The sequence below is a fragment of the Uloborus diversus genome, chromosome 1, assembly GCF_026930045.1.
Source record: "Uloborus diversus isolate 005 chromosome 1, Udiv.v.3.1, whole genome shotgun sequence".
Classification (NCBI taxonomy): Eukaryota; Metazoa; Arthropoda; class Arachnida; order Araneae; family Uloboridae; genus Uloborus; species Uloborus diversus.
Genome location: NC_072731.1, coordinates 260,542,267 through 260,560,468, shown reverse-complemented (window position 1 = coordinate 260,560,468; position 18,202 = coordinate 260,542,267). Strand labels below are relative to the sequence as shown.

At 36.6% G+C, this 18,202-nt stretch overlaps 1 protein-coding gene across 1 annotated transcript in view; it reads left to right on the top strand.

Annotated features, from left to right (window-relative positions):
• Positions 1-18,202, top strand: part of LOC129220388 (ABC transporter G family member 20-like) — a 77,069-nt gene that overhangs the window by 26,168 nt on the left and 32,699 nt on the right. The window contains 1 exon segment of the mRNA XM_054854804.1: positions 14,089-14,196. Within this exon segment, the coding sequence (XP_054710779.1) occupies positions 14,089-14,196 (108 nt within the window).

Here is an 18,202-nt window from a genome sequence, read left to right as displayed (position 1 = left end):
TTGGGATGCTGATGGATCCATAAAGGAACTGATACTGATTGACTTTTGACGAACGAAATTTGAGCAAAAATTAACAAACAGATGGTTGTCACGTAGAAGCTAGGGCTGACTACTTGCTAATGCCAGTCATTTAAACATACTTTTAAATATAATATTTGAGGTTGATCCAAAAACGGCAGACATTACATTGCTGTAAACTCATTAGTATAACGTTAACAGAGCATGTTATTTAAGAGCCTCCGTTACCGGTTGCTCTGCGCTGGAAGTTTTACTGCGCATGCCAGAGGTCATAGGCTCGATTCCCACCGGTGCCCCGATTTTAATTTGTTCCCTTTGAGGTGTGTAAATTTTTCCTGAGTTCGTCCAGAGGCAAAGACTCTTTGTTCGTGGTTCACTGTGTATGTGAAACTGGTTAGCTTCTAGTATTAAACTAGGAGTCCAAATTTCAACTTTCTAGGACATACCGTTCTTGAGTTATGCGACATACATACGCACGTACGCACATACATACATACGTACATACAGACGTCACGAGAAAACGCGTTGTAATTAACTCGGGAATCGTCATCATGGATATTTCGCGTGTCTATACGTTCTTAGGCACTTATCCACGTGGGGTCGAGTCGAAAAAAACTCTCAACATTCATTCGGGGGTGAATAAAATGGAAATTAAGGTCGACTTTTGAGCGGAAATTTTTTGCGAATACAATACTTTCTTTTTTGTAAAAGGAAGTAAAAAATAATAATACAGGGCACTTCTTTTGTTGAGCTCAAAAATTATGCTTCAAAGCAATATTTGTCTACTTCAAAGAAATAATATAAATTGTACTTTTTTTAGGAAAGTATTTAATTATACGAGGGCTATCCAGAAAGTAGATTACGTTTTGGAATAAAAAATAAACAAAGTATAGGAAAATTTTTTTATTATATACAGATGAAAGCCACACTCAAATACTACTTTTCGACATAGTCACCATACAAATTAAGGCATTTATCGTAGCGATGTACGAGCTTGGAAATTCCTTCGTCGAAAAATTCGGCCGCCTGCGCCTTCAACCACTCCGTTACCTCTTCTTGCAGCTGTGCGTCGTCATCAAAACGCTGCATAGCCAGCCACTTCTTCATTGCTGGGAATAGGTGGAAGTCGCTCGGTGCCAGGTCGGGACTGTACGGTGGATGAGGAAACAACTCCCACTTAAAAGATTCAAGAACTTTACGAGTGACATTTGCCGTGTGGGGCCGGGCGTTGTCGTGAAACAACAAGATCTTAGAGCTCAACATTCCTCTGCGCTTGTTTTGAATTGCTCTTCTGAGTTTTTGGAGAGTTTGGCAATACCTTTGAGAGTTTATTGTAGTGCCTCTTTCCAGGAAGTCCACCAAAATCACACCTTTTCTGTCCCAAAAAACAGTCGCCATGATCTTCCTTGCCGACATTGTTTGCATGCATTTCTTGGGTTTTTGGGGAGAACTTGTGTGCCCCCACTGCATTGATTGCAATTTCGTTTCACAGTTCACGTGTTTCACCCATGTTTCGTCACCAGTAACGATGCGATCGAGTAAAAAGTCACCATCCTTATGGTAAGCGTCCAAAAAGTTCAACGCTGCAGCCATTCGCTGATTTTTGTGGTCCTCTGTCAAGATTTTTGGAATCCATCTTGCACAAAACTTGTGGTAACCAAGCTTTTCGCTGATGATTTCGTGCACCAAACTTCGCGAAATTTGTGGGAAACTTAAAGAAAGTTCCGTTATTGTGAAATTTCGATTTTCCCGGACTTTAGCATCGACTTTTTCGAGAAGTTCGGCGTTCACTATGCTGGGTCTCCCACTTCGATCTTCGTCGTGAACATTGGTTCGGCCATTTTTAAATCTTATGACCCACTGACGCACTCCACCTTCAGTGATAATGTTGTCCCCATACACTTCACAAAGCTGCCGATAGATTTCTATCGGTTTACAGTTTTTTGCAGTCAGAAACCTTATTACTGCGCGCACCTTGCAGCTCGCGGGATTTTCAATTAACGCAGACATTTCAAACCGTCACAGTATCTGAACGAACACAGCACGAACCTCTCACTAGCACGGCTAGATGCAGACTGAGCTGCGCAACGCTTTGACCCCAAGATGGCCGCGCTAGCCCCGCCCCTAGCGGACACAGACGAAAACGTAATCTACTTTCTGGATAGCCCTCGTATAAATGGCAGTTTAAATATTTTCTTTAGTTTTATTTAATTTTGCTCCCCCCCTTTTTTTAATATTTAGGGTCGATTGAAAAAACGGTAAAAGAAAATACATCACACGCTTTTATCAAAAGGATAAGGAGCTATCGAAAGAGAAAGCCTGATCGCTTGCTTTTTGATAACAATCTTACTTATGATAGCGAAGTTGCATTTCTTGCAAAGCAAAATATAGTATCAATATCTAAACTGATTAGATTGGCTTACAAAACGGTAGAAAAATTACGAAAGCTGCTGTGTTTAGCTGTTCGCGAGGATAAGAATGTCGCTGACATTACAACTAAAATAAGGATAACACTAATAATCTCTACTTATATAAAAGTCATTATCTGTCTGTGCGTGTGCGATGTTCTGACGAATCTGTAGCACTTACAGACTTGAAATTCCGTACATAGGTAGCTTGAAAAAAAAAAAAAAACAGAATTTTTTATTAATGTAAGAAACCACTGCGGTTCGACAGTCAATTCAATTTTTTAAACCGTTCGTCTAAGCTAGAACTCGTTTTTCAGCCCTTTTGCGCATGTGTACTGCGCAAGATGGCCGACACAAGAATTGATGGAATTTTGAGATAGCTATGTGTTTTGAAATTTATTTAAAATTTTCTATACCGAACATTGAAAAAAAAAAAAACGTTTCGAGGTGCATCATCCGAAATTTCAAACTACCTATATAACGAATTCTAAGCCTGCAAGTGTTGTAGATTCATCAGAATATCGCGCACACACAACTTTTACATAAGTAAAGATTAGGTGTTTTAAAGGTTTCGCACGCATTTTAGATACATTTACATCGGAGAGGGGAGAGGGGAGAGGAGAGAGAAATTTTCATCTATTCACAAGGAAATTCCTTCATATTTTTTAGCATGGGCATCGCCGTGCGGGTACAGCTAGTAAGCAAGTAATAAAATAAATGTAAGTATTCGGATTACAAAAGTCGTTCAACATTTAAAAATTCAATAACTCAGAGTCCAATATACATACAGACAAAAATATTGAAACACGATTGAAAAAAGGAAGGGTTTTATTGGGATTTTGAAAGAAATAATCACAGGGTTGTGTAAATAGGATCTTTTGGAGTATAAACCCAATAATGATTTAAATTCGGAAATGTGTCCAAAATATTTTGAACTTGCCGTTAATAAATTACACTTAAAGTGAAAACATTTACAGTAGGTTCGTTATTTTTTTCATGAAATTGATAATAATAATAATAACAGTAATAATTTTTCATTTTCAGCCAGTTAATATAAATCTGAGGATGTTCACAAATTGTCCTTAGTTAGTAACAAAATAACATATTATGTTATTTTGAAGAGACGGTTGGAAAAAATTTAAGACACATAGTTCTGGAGTTTGATATAGTAAATGGAAAAAGGAAACCATTCATAATGTTAGGTTCTATTGAGGTGTACACCCAATAATGGTTTGCAAATTTTGAAGTGTCCAAGTAACAAAAAAAAAAAAAAAAAAAAGAAAAATTAATTTTGACATCTTGAATTCAAATTATGTTTTTCGCAATCACGAGTGTGTGTATGTAGGCGTGTGTGTTTGTGTGTAGGGTGTATGTGTGTAGGCATGTGTGTTTGTGTCTGTGTGCTCGCATAAGTGTGTGGGTAGTTGTGTGTATGAATGTGTGTAGGTGTATGTGTGTGTATGTGTGTGTAGTTGTGTATGTATGCATGTGTAGGACATGGATGCAACCTGGAGATGGCTTTCGCTATAGGAGCAGCATCGTGAGGAGCCCGTCGACGGTGATGGTGCGGAGGGTGGCGGTGGGAAAATAAAATGATAGCACGCCAAAAACAGTCAAATGAAAGCAATAAGCAATCGTGATTGCTCAAAAAAAAAAAAAAGAAAAAAAAGAAAAAAAAAAAAAAACCAACGCGAATACCTATCCCTATCTTCATCGTATTTAACAACCTCTGGGTGTGATAGTTCATCAGATTTAATTATGTCTATCCTAGTTATACAAACATTATCTTCAAAGTACCAAACAATAACATTCTAACTTCATGAAAAGCCGGCGACATGATTGATTGCCATGTGGCAATAAAGCAAAAATCTGATTCATGTTAGCTCCTGGAATAGCCGTCCTGAAATTTCTCTACTAAATGTCTGCTCTATGTTTCTCAAAAGTCATTCTCTATGACTATAGCTGGTAGACAATTTCTAGTCATCAATTATGAATTTTTATTTAATGTAGAACAAAAAAAATCATGACATTTTCCCGTAGGGAAGAAAAACCTATACATATATTTTTTTTTTGTAGGGGGGGGGTGAAAAAGAATGTAAAAATTAAAAAAAAATAAAAAGTATTACCACACCATTTTGCTTCAAATGAATAAATAACTAAATTTTTTAAAAAATAACGAAAAAAATGTATTAAATAAATCTCTGCGTCCACTTACGTTTATGATACAGATCATATTGCATTACAGCAAAAAAAAAAAAAAAAAAAAAAAAAACCAATGTGGAACCATTAACCAAATGCGTACATCGCTGAAAGGAAATTTACTTTCATTGACATTGGACACGCAACGATAATGTAGATTTCATTTTAGATAATATGCCTGAAGAAATTTTTTTTTCCTTGATTGCTAGATAAGCTTAATTCCCATAAGTAAGTTGCAATTGTATAAGTTAATCTCGTATTATTTATTTTCATCAGGTGTTTTATGAACAAATATTTCCCTTTGAGTATATGTAATACAAGTAACTAAAATCAAAAATTTTAAAAACCTCCGACTGAGTCGCAACTCTTCATAGGTTAAAATCAAGAGGGAAAATTGAAAATCCTCTTAAAATATTTATACTATTAAAAATCAATTTCAAGTATTTTATTTGCTAACAAATAGAAACTGGCAAATAAAAGTTTTAAATCACTGCGTTTAATTTCCTTGTCGGCCAACAATGAATTCGGTGATCAATCGAGTGAATAAAGGCTTAGCCGTTATTAAAATATGCTTCAAAAAGACGTTATAATTCGAATTCTATGTAGCATGGAAGTTCCAACACACATTCTATCTAACGCGGAAAAAAATTCTCTTTATTTTGGTGTTAGTTTTTAATTTTTTAAATTATGTTCTCTCCGCAAAAAACCTTTTAGTGGTTTTTGATTAATATCTTCGTTAATTAATGTCATCCGAAGATGCTACCTAGCTAAGAACACTCTCGATCAACTCGCCTTTCGAACAAAAAAAAGTTTTTCAAAATCGGTCCATCCGTTTAGGCGCTAGAGTGCCACAGACAGACACACAGATACACAGACGCACAGATGCACAGATACACAGACACGTCTAACTTATAACCCCCTTCCTTTGTCTGTCGGCGGTTAAAAACAAAAGTAGTAAAAATGTGTTATATATATAGCTCAATATAAACTTTCTCTTCTTCGGGCTTTAAATTATTCTATGGCTCAATAACACTGATATTACCATATATGACGGAGGCAATGCGCTAGTAAGTAATTTTTTGAGCAATCACGATTGCTTATTGCTTTCATTTGACTGTTTTTTGGCGTCCTATCATTTTATTTTCCCACCGCCACCCTCCGCACCATCACCGTCGACCGGCTCCTCACGATGCTGCTCCTATAGCAAAAGCAGTTTCCAGGTTTCATCCATATCCTGCATACTCGCGCATACATACACATCTACACACACACACTCATATACACACACACAAACACATACACACACATACACACACAAACACATACACACAACTACCCACACATTCATGCCTGAACACAGACACAAACACATATGCCTACACACACATACACATACCCCGCCCCCACGCACACAAAAACTCATGCACACAACTACCCACACACTTATGCCAGCACACAGACATAAACACACATGCCTACACACACATACCCCTACACACAAACACACATGCCTACACACACATACACATACCCCTACACACAAACACACATACCCCGACACACAAACACACACGCCTACATACACATACACATACCCCGCCCCCACGCACACAAAAACTCATACACACAACTACCCACACACTTATGCCAGCACACACACAAACACACATGCCTACACACACATACACATACCCCCTACACACAAACACACATGCCTACACCCACATACACATACCCCGACACACAAATACACACGCCTACATACACACACTCGTGATTGCGAAAAACATATAATTTGAATTCAAAATGTCGAAATTCAAATTAATTTTTTTTTTCGTTTACACTCAGCAGTGTGCTGTAATATTTCACAGCACTGTTACAAAAAGAACCTTGTGAAATTTGCAGCAGTGTATGTTCCGTTATATTTACAGCACTGTCGGAAGCAACACCCTGTGAATTTTACAGCAAAAAGTTGCTGTCAGTCACGGTGCCAGCAACTTTTGCTGTAAAATGTGTGGGATTTCTTTTAACAGTATAGAAATGTCAATGGGGTAGTTTCCAAAATTTTAAAAGTATTTTTTTTCTGAAAGAGCATTCTTAAAAACATAGGCTCTGACCATTTTTTAAGTTCTTTGTTTAAGTTTAATATTTTTAAAAAATAACTATAATCGGTGCGCTTTCATTGTTTGTACTTCTGCCGATGACATTACAAATGATGAAATACCATTCAGGGTTGCCATTCAAAGAACAAAATATTTAATTCGCATCTTTACTCACGTGTATTGGCAACGATATGGCTGATAGCAAGCGTAGAGCGCAATATTTAATTCGCTTCTTGATTATCATAACGTGGAATCGCGGTAGAAAGATGCGTCAAAGAGCATCATTTGTGACGTCATCAAGACCACGCATTGTTTGAAAAGAACGGATATTTTAAAAAGTTAATTAAAAAATAACTGTTGGGAAAATGAAAGTATTTTCTGGGTCCATGTTATTATTATTATTTTTTTGCTTATTCTATCAATTTCAGTGACAAAAAGTATTACTTTTGACTGAAGGAAACAACCCCATTGTTTTTATACAAATTTAAATTACGTAATGAACAAAATGCTTACTTTAAATGTAACCAGTGTCGTAGGCAAGGGGATGGTCCTCGGGTCCGAGCCCTTCCATGGAGCTCATATTTAATTTCCGATAGGGAAATATCAAGAACTTCAATTACTTTTTAGAAACTTTGTGTACTTCATATCTGTTTTTCTTTACTAATAATAAAGCTGAAAGTCTCTCTGTCTGGATGTCCGGAGGATGTCTGGATCTCTGTGACACGCATAGCGCCTAGACCGTTCGGCTGATTTTCATGAAATTTGGCACAAAGTTAGTTTGTAGCATGAGGGTGTGCACTCACTTCAAAGCGATTTTTCGGAAATTCGATATGATTCTTTTTATATTAAAATTTTAAGAACAAAATTATCGTAATATTGACGAGTAAATTACGAAATTATCATAACGTGGAACCATAACATGTGCACAAGCCAATTGATGAGAAAATTCACCATACATTATTTGTAAATATACAGGCGAACCAAAAGGCCTTTTAGTTTTTCTATTACGGGCAAAGCCGTGCGGGTACCGCTAGTGTAAAATAAAAATAATTCTGATGGGTTTAAAATTAAGTTCCCAAGTATTAGTGTCCACTTTTCTTGTACATCCTTCTTGAAGAATTTCTTGATAGGCCACTGAATGAAATTACTAACTTCAATGCGATGAATTTTTCTTCCAGCAATTTTCTCTCTTTTTTTTAATGCGGTGTTTACAAAAGCAATAAAAAACTTAAGAAGCGTTTTATCAGATTACATGAACAAATGACTTTTTCTTTTGACGGTTGTTCTCGAAAAAAAAAAAATGTTCTTTCTTTGATCTGAAATTTGAATACAATGAACACAATTCTCATGGAATCTCTTTGAACTTGCTTTCAGAAATTTATCTCAAAACAAGCCAAACAATGTCCTTAGTGTTTGCCAAATCTTAGAAATATACCTCCAGATAACACTTGTAAACAAGCCATAGATATCTGACATGGTGTTTACTTTTTCTAATGTAGTTTTTCATTCTGATTACAAATCTGAAAATTACACTGCTCAAAACAATTAAAGGATATTGAGGTTTTGGGTTGATTTTGAACCTGGAGAACTTTTTGGATGATTGATACATTATCGACAGGCGTTAGTAAACTATTTGAGACAAAAATTACATTTGTATGGCAGGAAAAAATACTTTTGGGTACAAAAGGAAAAAAAACGTACTTTGTGCGTATGAGAAAAGCGATAAACAATTGGGGTTTTCTTAAAAGAAAATCGCTTCTAGTAGGGGGTATGGTAACCCCGGACGGCCAGCAATGTAAAACACCTCTGAGGCATGGAATTAATGAGGCTATTAATGAGGGGCTAAAGTATTCTACCCCACTCCTCCTGAAGCACTCTTTCCGGTTCTTGGGGAGTTTGGGGAGGTGGTAGGCGTCCAAAAACTTGTTGCCTAGAATATCCCAAACATGCTCTATTGGAATACACCGCCAGCTCAGTCATTTCCAGCCGAGGACTGCGGTTTCGTGCTTATTAGCACTCATCAGCCCGGCATAGGAAAGTGACTGAGCTGGGGATGGAAAACCTCTTAAGGAAGCCAAGTCTCCCATCCCTGTCTAATGGGCGGTAATTTACTGAATATGCTCTATTGGGTTCATATCTGGAGAACACGCTGGCCATCCCTTTCATATGATTCCTTCCGCCAAAAGAAAATCATTCATCAAGTAAGAACGATGTGATGCAATTTTCGTCCATTAACATGAAGTCACCTCCAATTGCTGCAGGGTAAGGGACTACAATAGGTGTGAGGATCTCATCACTACTTTGACGACCGGTCAGAGTTCCATTCGGAATGACATGCAGATCGGTGTGCCCATCAATGGAGATGCCAGCATGCACCATCACACCACCACCACCAAATCTGACACTTTCGGGAGCGAAAGCTAGATTGTTTTTAGTGCCAAGCTCCCTCCAGATGAAAATACGCCTTTATATGGATAAAGACAAGAACGGGACTCGACACAGAAAAAAAATATTGCTCCATTCATTTCTTCTCCAATTCACATACTCTGTTACCCACTCCCTGTATCGCGACGGTGTCTCTCAGCTGATGTGACTCAGACCATTGGTCGACGAGCATACAGGCTTACAGCGCGAAGGCGATTTCGGACAGTTTGTGTCAAAATTGTGGTGCCAGTACCCAAGCGAAGGTGTCGTTGTAGTGGGGTGGCATTCATACCTCGGTGCCTCGGAGCCGTTAAAGCTAAATAACGGTCTTCGTTGAGCGTTGTTGACCGTCTGCGACCTTGGGATGATCTTCGGCCAGCATTTCCAGTCTCTAAAAACCGTTTCCATCTCGTAGAAATCACACTTTGCAAAACTCCAATAGCTTTTTTTGCCTTGGCTTGTGTTTGGCTTCTCTCTAGCCTGACAACCACTTGAGAAGCATCTGATTCCGTTAAATGAATTCGTTGAGGCATCGCATTCATCGAAAAAACGTGCTTACTGAATGTCAATCATTATTTTCTGCTTTGTCTTACAATAAGTTAAGAGCGAAATCTCATTCACCGCCACTGAAACGTCGTTTTCGACGTCAAACTCAAAATTTGCATACTGCGATGCTTGAAATTAAGAAGAATTTGCATTTTTAATTCCCTTCTTCGATTCTATGCAAAAAAATATTTGCTAATACCTTTTTTTGTACAAAAACTTACAACATCCTTTAATTGTTTTGAGCAGTGTATTTTACTCTATCACGACAGGTTTTCAAGATATCAACGAAAACATACATTTTTTAATCCCCTTTCGCTGGATTTCTTTTTTAATGGAACGCCGAATTTTCCACTTGATTGTGAGTAGTTCAGTCAGGGTTCAGTTTTTTGGGGGAAGGGGTTGTTGGCTTTTTTTTTTTTGGAGGGTAGGCCACTACTTTTGGGGATGAAAACCAATGACGAAAAGATGTGCGATTAAGCACGTTCTTCGACTGTGCAATTTAAGGGGCCCCACAGGTTTGTTGTGCTTACAGTCCTAAAATTCCTAAATCGAGCCCTGGTGATGGAGTCACGCTATCAGGGTCGATGGATTGCAACAATGTTGGCTAACTACTACTGGATGCTTCAGCGCAACTTGCCAAATACTCAGCACAAACGCAAGTATATACAGCCATGAAATTCAAACCAAACTAACTATAAATTAAGGAACTTTATATATTCAGTAAGTTACCGCCCTACAGACAGGGCTAAGGCAGAAATACATGAAATACACCGCCAGCTCAGTCAATTCCAACCGAGGACTGCAGTTTCGTGTTTATTAGCACTGATCAGCCGGCATAGGAAGTGAATGAGCTGGAGGTGGAAAACCTCTTAAGGAAGCCAAGAGTGCCAAACAAACTGGTAGCTAATACAGAATTAGCACTGACCAGACGAGTGACCGAAGCAATGGTTCGGTTCAATTCAAAGATTGAAGGCAAGGCTGGTGGATATATTCAGTAAGTTACCGCCCTACAGCCAGGGCTAAGGCAGAGATACATGAAATACACCGCCAGCTCAGTCAATTCCAGCCGAGGACTGCAGTTTCATGCTTATGTCAGCAACAAAAGGCCACTATTTAAAAAAAAAGTTATTAGTAAGCGGTTACTAATGAAATTGACGCAACCGGCCCCTGGTGTCTTAAAGAATTTTCTCAGTTTCATCCTTTATCATCAACCAACAAGTCAGCTTCAAGAAAATTATTATTTTTGTATTCTTTACTAATAATAAAGCAGAAAGTCTCTCTGTCCGGAGGATGTCTGTAGGATGTCTGTAGGATATCTGTAGGATGTCTGTGACGCGCATAGCGCCTAAACCGTTCGGCCGATTTTCATGAAATTTGGCACAAAGTTAGTATGTAGCATGGGGATGTGCACCTCGAAGCGTTTTTTCGAAAATTCGATGTGGTTTTTTTTAATTCAAATTTTAAGAAAAAAAAAACTATCATAAATTACGAAATTATCATAACGTGGAATCGTACCATGGGCGCAAGCCAATGGGTGAGATACGAAATTATCATAACGTGGAACTGTAACGTCGGTACAAGCCAATTGTCGAGAAAATTCACCATACATTATTTGTAAATATATACAAGCGAACCAAAAGACCTTCAATTTTTCTATTACGGGCGAAGCCGTGCGGGTGCCACTAGTTTTACATAAAATGCTACTTTTTAAAGTAAAAATTAAGATATTGATTAACTCTCAGTAAGTTTCAAATAGCCTCTTTGAAGGCGTCTTTCGGAATCGCTTGCCTACACACAGACAAACGTTGTCAAAGTAGATTCTTTGCACCGGAAAACATGTAAATCCTTCGAAATTCGAAAATGTTCTCGAATCCAAGTCTTTTTTTCTAAACATTCGATATAGAAGAAAGTAAAAACAAAACTGCTTTATTTATGCCACCACCCGACCTATCAGATTCGCTAGCTGTAAAGCTCTCCAAAGTTCGGGCAAAACATATGTTTCCAACTGTGTTTTAATCCCTCAGTCATTCGCTTTTCAACACGGGCGTGACGATTAATAGTAGAAACAGACTGAGTAAACAAAAGACAGAAAACCTAAAACCGATGATGGTTCAGTTATCACAATGAACTGATTTCTCCAGAATAATTTAATATAGAATCACATGTGATCAGGAACTTCGTGATGTTCTTCTTAGGGAGCTGTCATAGAACAGGAAGGAAACTTAAATTTCAGTGAAAAAAAAAACTTAATTTGATGCAAAATGTGCATAAAAAATGAAAATAAAAATAGATTTCACTTATTAAAAGGCATTTTTTCAACAGTTCACAAAAACTTAACTTTTTAAATTTAAGCATGCATAAATTCTGAACTAAACGACAGACTTGTTTTGAAAATTTTCATTGGAACAAACTTATAAGAATTATTATGCATAATTTTTTTTTGATTTGGTTGCTTCAAAAATACTTTTAAGTTTTTTCAACAGTTCACAAAAACTTAACTTTGGAAATTTAAGCATGCACAAATTCTGAACTAAACGACAGACTTCTTTTGAAAATTTTCATTGGAACAAACTTATAAGAAATATTATGCATAAAAAGTTTTTTTTTTTTTTTTTTTTTTGATTTGGGTGCTTCAAAAATACTTTATAGCATTTTTCAAAAAAAGTTTTTTAGTGCGCATTATATCACTGAATTCGTTAAAGAGTTGTAAGTTAGATTGAAGTATCGTTTAAGTCGATAAGACAATATTAAGCTTTCAAGAAGCAGAGAGCCGCTGGCCCTGTCTAGTGGTCAGAGAAGTCTGACTGCGACAGGGAGATCCTGGGTTCGAGTCCCGGCTCGGGCATGGATGTACTTTCCCACTAATGTCTTTGCCCTTCTTTTGTGTGAATGTTGTTCTGCTGTGAATGGTTGCCTACCCTATAAACGGATCTTTATGGCATGCGTGTACTGTGGAAATATGACTTCACACCAAATTATGGTACAGTTGGAAAAGTGAAGCAGCGCACACCAAATTGCCAGCCTAGTTGGCGCAAGACAACAACAAGAAGCAAAGAAAAGGGGCACGATTAATCAAAAGTCTGCAAAGTTGAAGAACATGCAGTTATCCGAATGTTTACAGGTGGACCGTGATCCACGTCCGGACAGCGAAGAATCAAAATTGAACCTCAAAAAATGTTTCGAAGGTATAACTTACACAAATAAATTATTCTAAAATATTTTAAGGTGGGTAACAATATCTTTAGGTGCAAACTTTATTCCTTTTTCTTGTATTTTGAAGTAATTGCGTGATAGATTTTAGTTTTTGATGCTTAGAGTGGAATATGGGGATTTTTCGGGACCTTAATAAAAATTTTCAAAAATATCCGAAATTTCCTTCCGACTCCTGCTATAGGCCAAACATTGTGAGCCTTTTTTTTTCTTTTTGAAAGCGATTTAAGATTTTTTTTAATGGAAAAACATATTTTAGCTGCTTTGTTTAAAAGCTGTTAACTACTTTACTTGTTTGTTTATTTATTTTTTACGTAAAAGGTTCTTATTACTTTACTTGTTCGTTTGTTTATTTTTTACGTAAAAGGTGCTTACTACTTGTTTGTTTATTTATTTTTTACGTGAAAGGTGCTTAGCACTTTACTTGTTCGTTTATTTATTTTTTACGTAAAAGATGCTTACTACTTTACTTGTTCGTTTATTTCTTACGTATCTATTTCATCAGATGAGAGAAGCATATTTTGTTTCCCCGCGCCATAATACATTGGCGCGAGAACCCATATGTCGATTCAAACCAAAACGTAGTTGACCCAATAGAAATTAGCAGTTCTACAACACCCACTCTATGGCCTAGATTTGAACATTCAAATTTTCATTCATTCAGATCTTTTAAGAAATGCTTGGTAGGGAAAAAAGTTTTACGGATCGGGAAGATTTGAAGAAAAAAAAATCCATTTTCGGATATATACAACAGCTGACAAACAAAAGAGCTGAGAAGTGATGATCTAACTAGTGTCACTCAGGAAAAAAAGTTTAAACGTTTGAGAAGATTAAAATGAGAAACAGATTCACACAATTTTTGCGAGCCTATGACTTAGGGAGGCGAGGAGGGAGCAGTCTCTTCCCCCTTCCCCGCTTACAGAAATTAATATATTTACAAATAAGTGGGAGTGGACTTCGTTCCTTTTCGGTATGATTTGCAATAAGTACACTCCCCGCCCCTCAAAAAAAAAAAAAACTCGAAATGACAGGTCTGTGTTTCTCTAAAAGGTATTAAACAATTTCTTGAACCAGAACTCTCGAGAATTTTGCCTTGGACTTCGATAATCTGAAAATGATGTAAGTGCTTTTTTTAGATCTTTTGAACAATCATTCATTTACTTTTATTTATTTATTTGCAGTGGCGGACAGCAGCGACGAGTTTCGTTCGCAGTAGCACTCATTCACAAACCTCCTTTGGTTATTTTAGATGAGCCCACCGTGGGTGTGGACCCGCTTTTGAGGCAAAGGTAAGATTTTCGAACGTAATCTAAAATTGCACAATATTTTCATAATGGGGTTGCTTCCTTCAGCCAAAAGTACTATTTTTTGTCACTGAAATCGATAGAATAAACAAAAAAAAAAAAAAAAAAAAAAAACATGGACCCAGAAAATACTTTTATTTTCCCAACAGATATTTTAAATTAATTTTTTAATGTGTCCGATTTTTCAAACAAGGCGTGGTCTTGATGACGTCACAAATGATGCACTTTGCCGCATCTTTCTACCGCGATTCCACGTTATGATACTCAAGAAGCGAAATTAAATATTGCGCTCTACGCTTACTATCAACCATATCGTTGCCAATACACGTGAATAAAGATGCAAATTAAATATTTTGCTCAGAGAATGGCAACAGTGGTTGGCATCTCATCATTTGTGATGTCATCGGCAGAAGCATAAACAATAAAAGCGCCCCGATTTAAGTAATTTTTTAAAATATTAAAATTAAACAAGTTATTTAAAAATGGTCAGATCCTATGTTTTTAAGCATGCTCTTTCAGGAAAAAATACTTATAAAATTTTGGAAACGACCCCATGGCATCTAGGAGACGCAGTGTACTATCTAATTCATGCAACATTGTTACACATTTTGTAAATAGTTATCTCATCAAAAACAACCCTGTTGTAAAAATTTCCCCGCCAAGAAAACCTGTAACTTTTCCGCACAAAAAAGAAAACCTGCATCCTAAACTCAAAAACCCTCAGCCATAAAAAGTTATGATATCTAGTTTGCCCGCCAAGTATGTGCCAAACTATCATCCTCCCTCTTCTCCTTTTTCATCACAGCTACTTCCATTAGAACCTCCTCCCATCTTCAACTCCTCAGAAATATGGATAGATCTTTTAAACTGTTTATCTTGTTTGGCGGGAAGCTTTTTGTTCACCAATCAACCACTTCACTTTGCTTCTGTTGGCTGCTGACGTTTGGTTTTCTAGGACGCTCCCACGTCCCGTGATCATGTTTATGTTTTTATGTGCTTAATGTTTTTGTTATCTTGTCAAATTTAGAGTTTATTGCATTGAACGTCGCACAAAATTAACGTAATTCTTGAGGCTCTACCTGCTTGTTAGCAATTGCTATTGACTTTCTCGTACGCATCTTACTAATATTATATATGCGAAAGTTTGTCTGTATGGATGTATGGATGGATGTATGGATGGATGTATGGATGTTTGTTACTCTTTCACGCAAAAACTACTGAACGGATTTTGATGAAACTTTACAATAATATAGCTTATGCATCAGAATAACACATAGGGTAGTTTTCGTCCCGTTATGGGGGGCAAAACCCCCTTAGGGGGGCAATAAAACACAATTTTTGTATAAATTCTCTAATATTGGGATGAAAAAATACTTGCACATATTTACATTATATGTCCATCGAAAGCTCTGATTTTTCTGCTGAAGATGGCACCTGTTCGAAATTTCTAAATAGAATAAAAAACGAGTAATGAGCTTTTTAGATCCATGTTCGAAGGCTTTCCTCAACTCAATACAGTATTTAGTGTATCATCTCAACTCCCTGTCGATAGCGACAATTGTTGTATTGTTGACTTTCTTTGCTTTTCGTGATTGTTCAAGGCTTTTCTCAAGTCAAATCTTGAAGTAAGATTTTTGCACAAGATTGGCAAATAATACATGATTTGGCTGATGATTTTCCATTTAAACGGAACTTTAATGTAATTAATGGTTTTTATTATTATTTATGCTAATTGAACACTTACTCATTATCCAAACAATCAGCAGATCGCCAAAATTTTTGCAGAAAGATTTCCGTAGCTGATGCATTTGGCAGTTTTTTCAACGTTGCTGTTTTTGAAGCCGAAGACTACGTCATAATGTTTCTCAGCTTTCACCATGTAAACAAAATATCGCCAATCAAAGAATTTTCAAAAGACTTTTTTTACTGTGTTAAATAATCCAGCAACTAAATTAGGCAAATCCATAAACAGCACAAAAACTTCCATTAATTTTCCTTTTTGCACAATTTCAAACAATCACCAAATTTTATTACTTATTTTGGTAACATTTCGGATGAAACTGTTTAGCGCCATTTTATGGTGACCAAAAATATCTCAGCATCTGGCGACGATATCTCTGTAACGAAAATTAATATCATATCGTTTTACAAAGTAAGGAAAGAATGGGGGAGCATCATCGAAGGTACCTCGAAACGACTTTCGCAAATTCGGTAAAATCGCACCAAGAGCCACAATGATTGAAATTTCCCGAAATAACTAAAGCAAGTATAAGGGGATTACGAGCGCAGCTACTTTTTTTTAATCACTTCGTACTTAATTAGCCATACAGAGAAGGTTTTAGACTCCATGTTAAAAAAAAAGTATCAACAGATTAATCTTTTTAAACATGAGAAGATTAATTTCATGTTTTTTAAATTTGTATATGCTTAAATATAGTGCTTTCGTTTCTAAATCAATACTACTTTGTTCTTTATACTTATTGCTATTTTAGTTTTATGGGTAAGAAAGAAACTCGATTTTTAATCACGTCAAAAAGATGTGTTTTAAATTTTTTTACTTAAAACAAAAAACAAAAGCAAGTAACGATTTTTTCTAATAATTATTACTGACCCAGGCAACGCCGGGTATTTTTGCTAGTTTGTAAATAAACTCTTCATTTAGATGTAAAGGCAGACTCGTAACAATTTAAAAGTCTCATAAACAAACTTTTTGGTTTTAATAAAAGGATAGTAATTAAATGGAACAAGTGATTACCTTTCAACCTATTTTTTTTTAAATAAAATGATAAACAGAATTAACTTTTTTCAGCGTGTTATTTAGATGGCTCACTTGCCAAATCGACTAACTCCATAAGTAGAGAAAAGTGATGAAGAAGATGGTGTTATCCATAGGAGTGAATGGGCCCTCGTGTTACATTTTCTCTTATCACGTGGTCAGAAATGTACTGAACCAAAACTTTAATATAAATTCACATGCTAAGCATTGATAAAGCACTATTCAAGCAGAAATGCGGATTTTTTTTTAAAGTGGAGTTAATCGCTTTTTTCAATTCGGGCATCTATTTAACGAACAGAATGGGGTCGTTTCCAAAATTTTAAAAGCTTTTTTTTCTGAAAGAGCATGCTTAAAAACATAGAATCTGACCATTTTTTAAATAATTTCTTTAAGCTTAATATTTAAAAAAAATACTTAAATCAGTGCTCTTTTATCGTTTAACGCTTCTGCCGATGACATCACAAATGATGAAATGCCATTCAGTGTTGCCATTCACGGTCCAAAATATTTAATTCGCATCTTTACTCACGTGTATTGGCAATGATAGGGTTGATAGCAAGCGTAGAGCGTAATTATAATTCGCTTCTTGATTATCATAACGTGGAAATGCGGTAGAAATATGCGCCATAGTGCTTCATTTGTGACGTCATCAAGACCACGCCTTGTTTGAAGAATCAGACATTTAAAAAAATTAATTAAAAAATAGCTGTTGGGAAAATAGAAGTATTTTTTGAGTCCATGCTATTTTTTTTTTTTTTTTTTGCTTATTCTATCAATTTTAGTGACACAAAGTACTACTTTTGACTGAAGGAAACAACCCCATTGGCATGAATTGTGGGGCCGTGGTAGCCCGATCGGTAGAGTGTCGGATTCGGGGCCGGAGGGTCCTGAGTTCGAACCTCGATGGTCGAAGACCCACCGTCGTCATTAAAGGGGACTGGGCGACGTTAAATATGCTCGTGGTCTCAATGTCCTCCAAGTGAAACGATACCTCTGGGGGTGCTAGCAGCAGGTAGCTATTAGCTCCTGGACTAGTTCTAAAATTCTCATTAACTGTTCGATCCGGTGATGGTGCTGCCATCTATCGGTATATAAAATAATGGAGGCAAGGCACTTAGTATGCAGTCCTCAACATAAATACAGTTGTAGTCAGTTGTGACTCTGAATAGGAATAGGAATAGGCATGAATTGTAAAATCGTAATGAAGTCAATTCA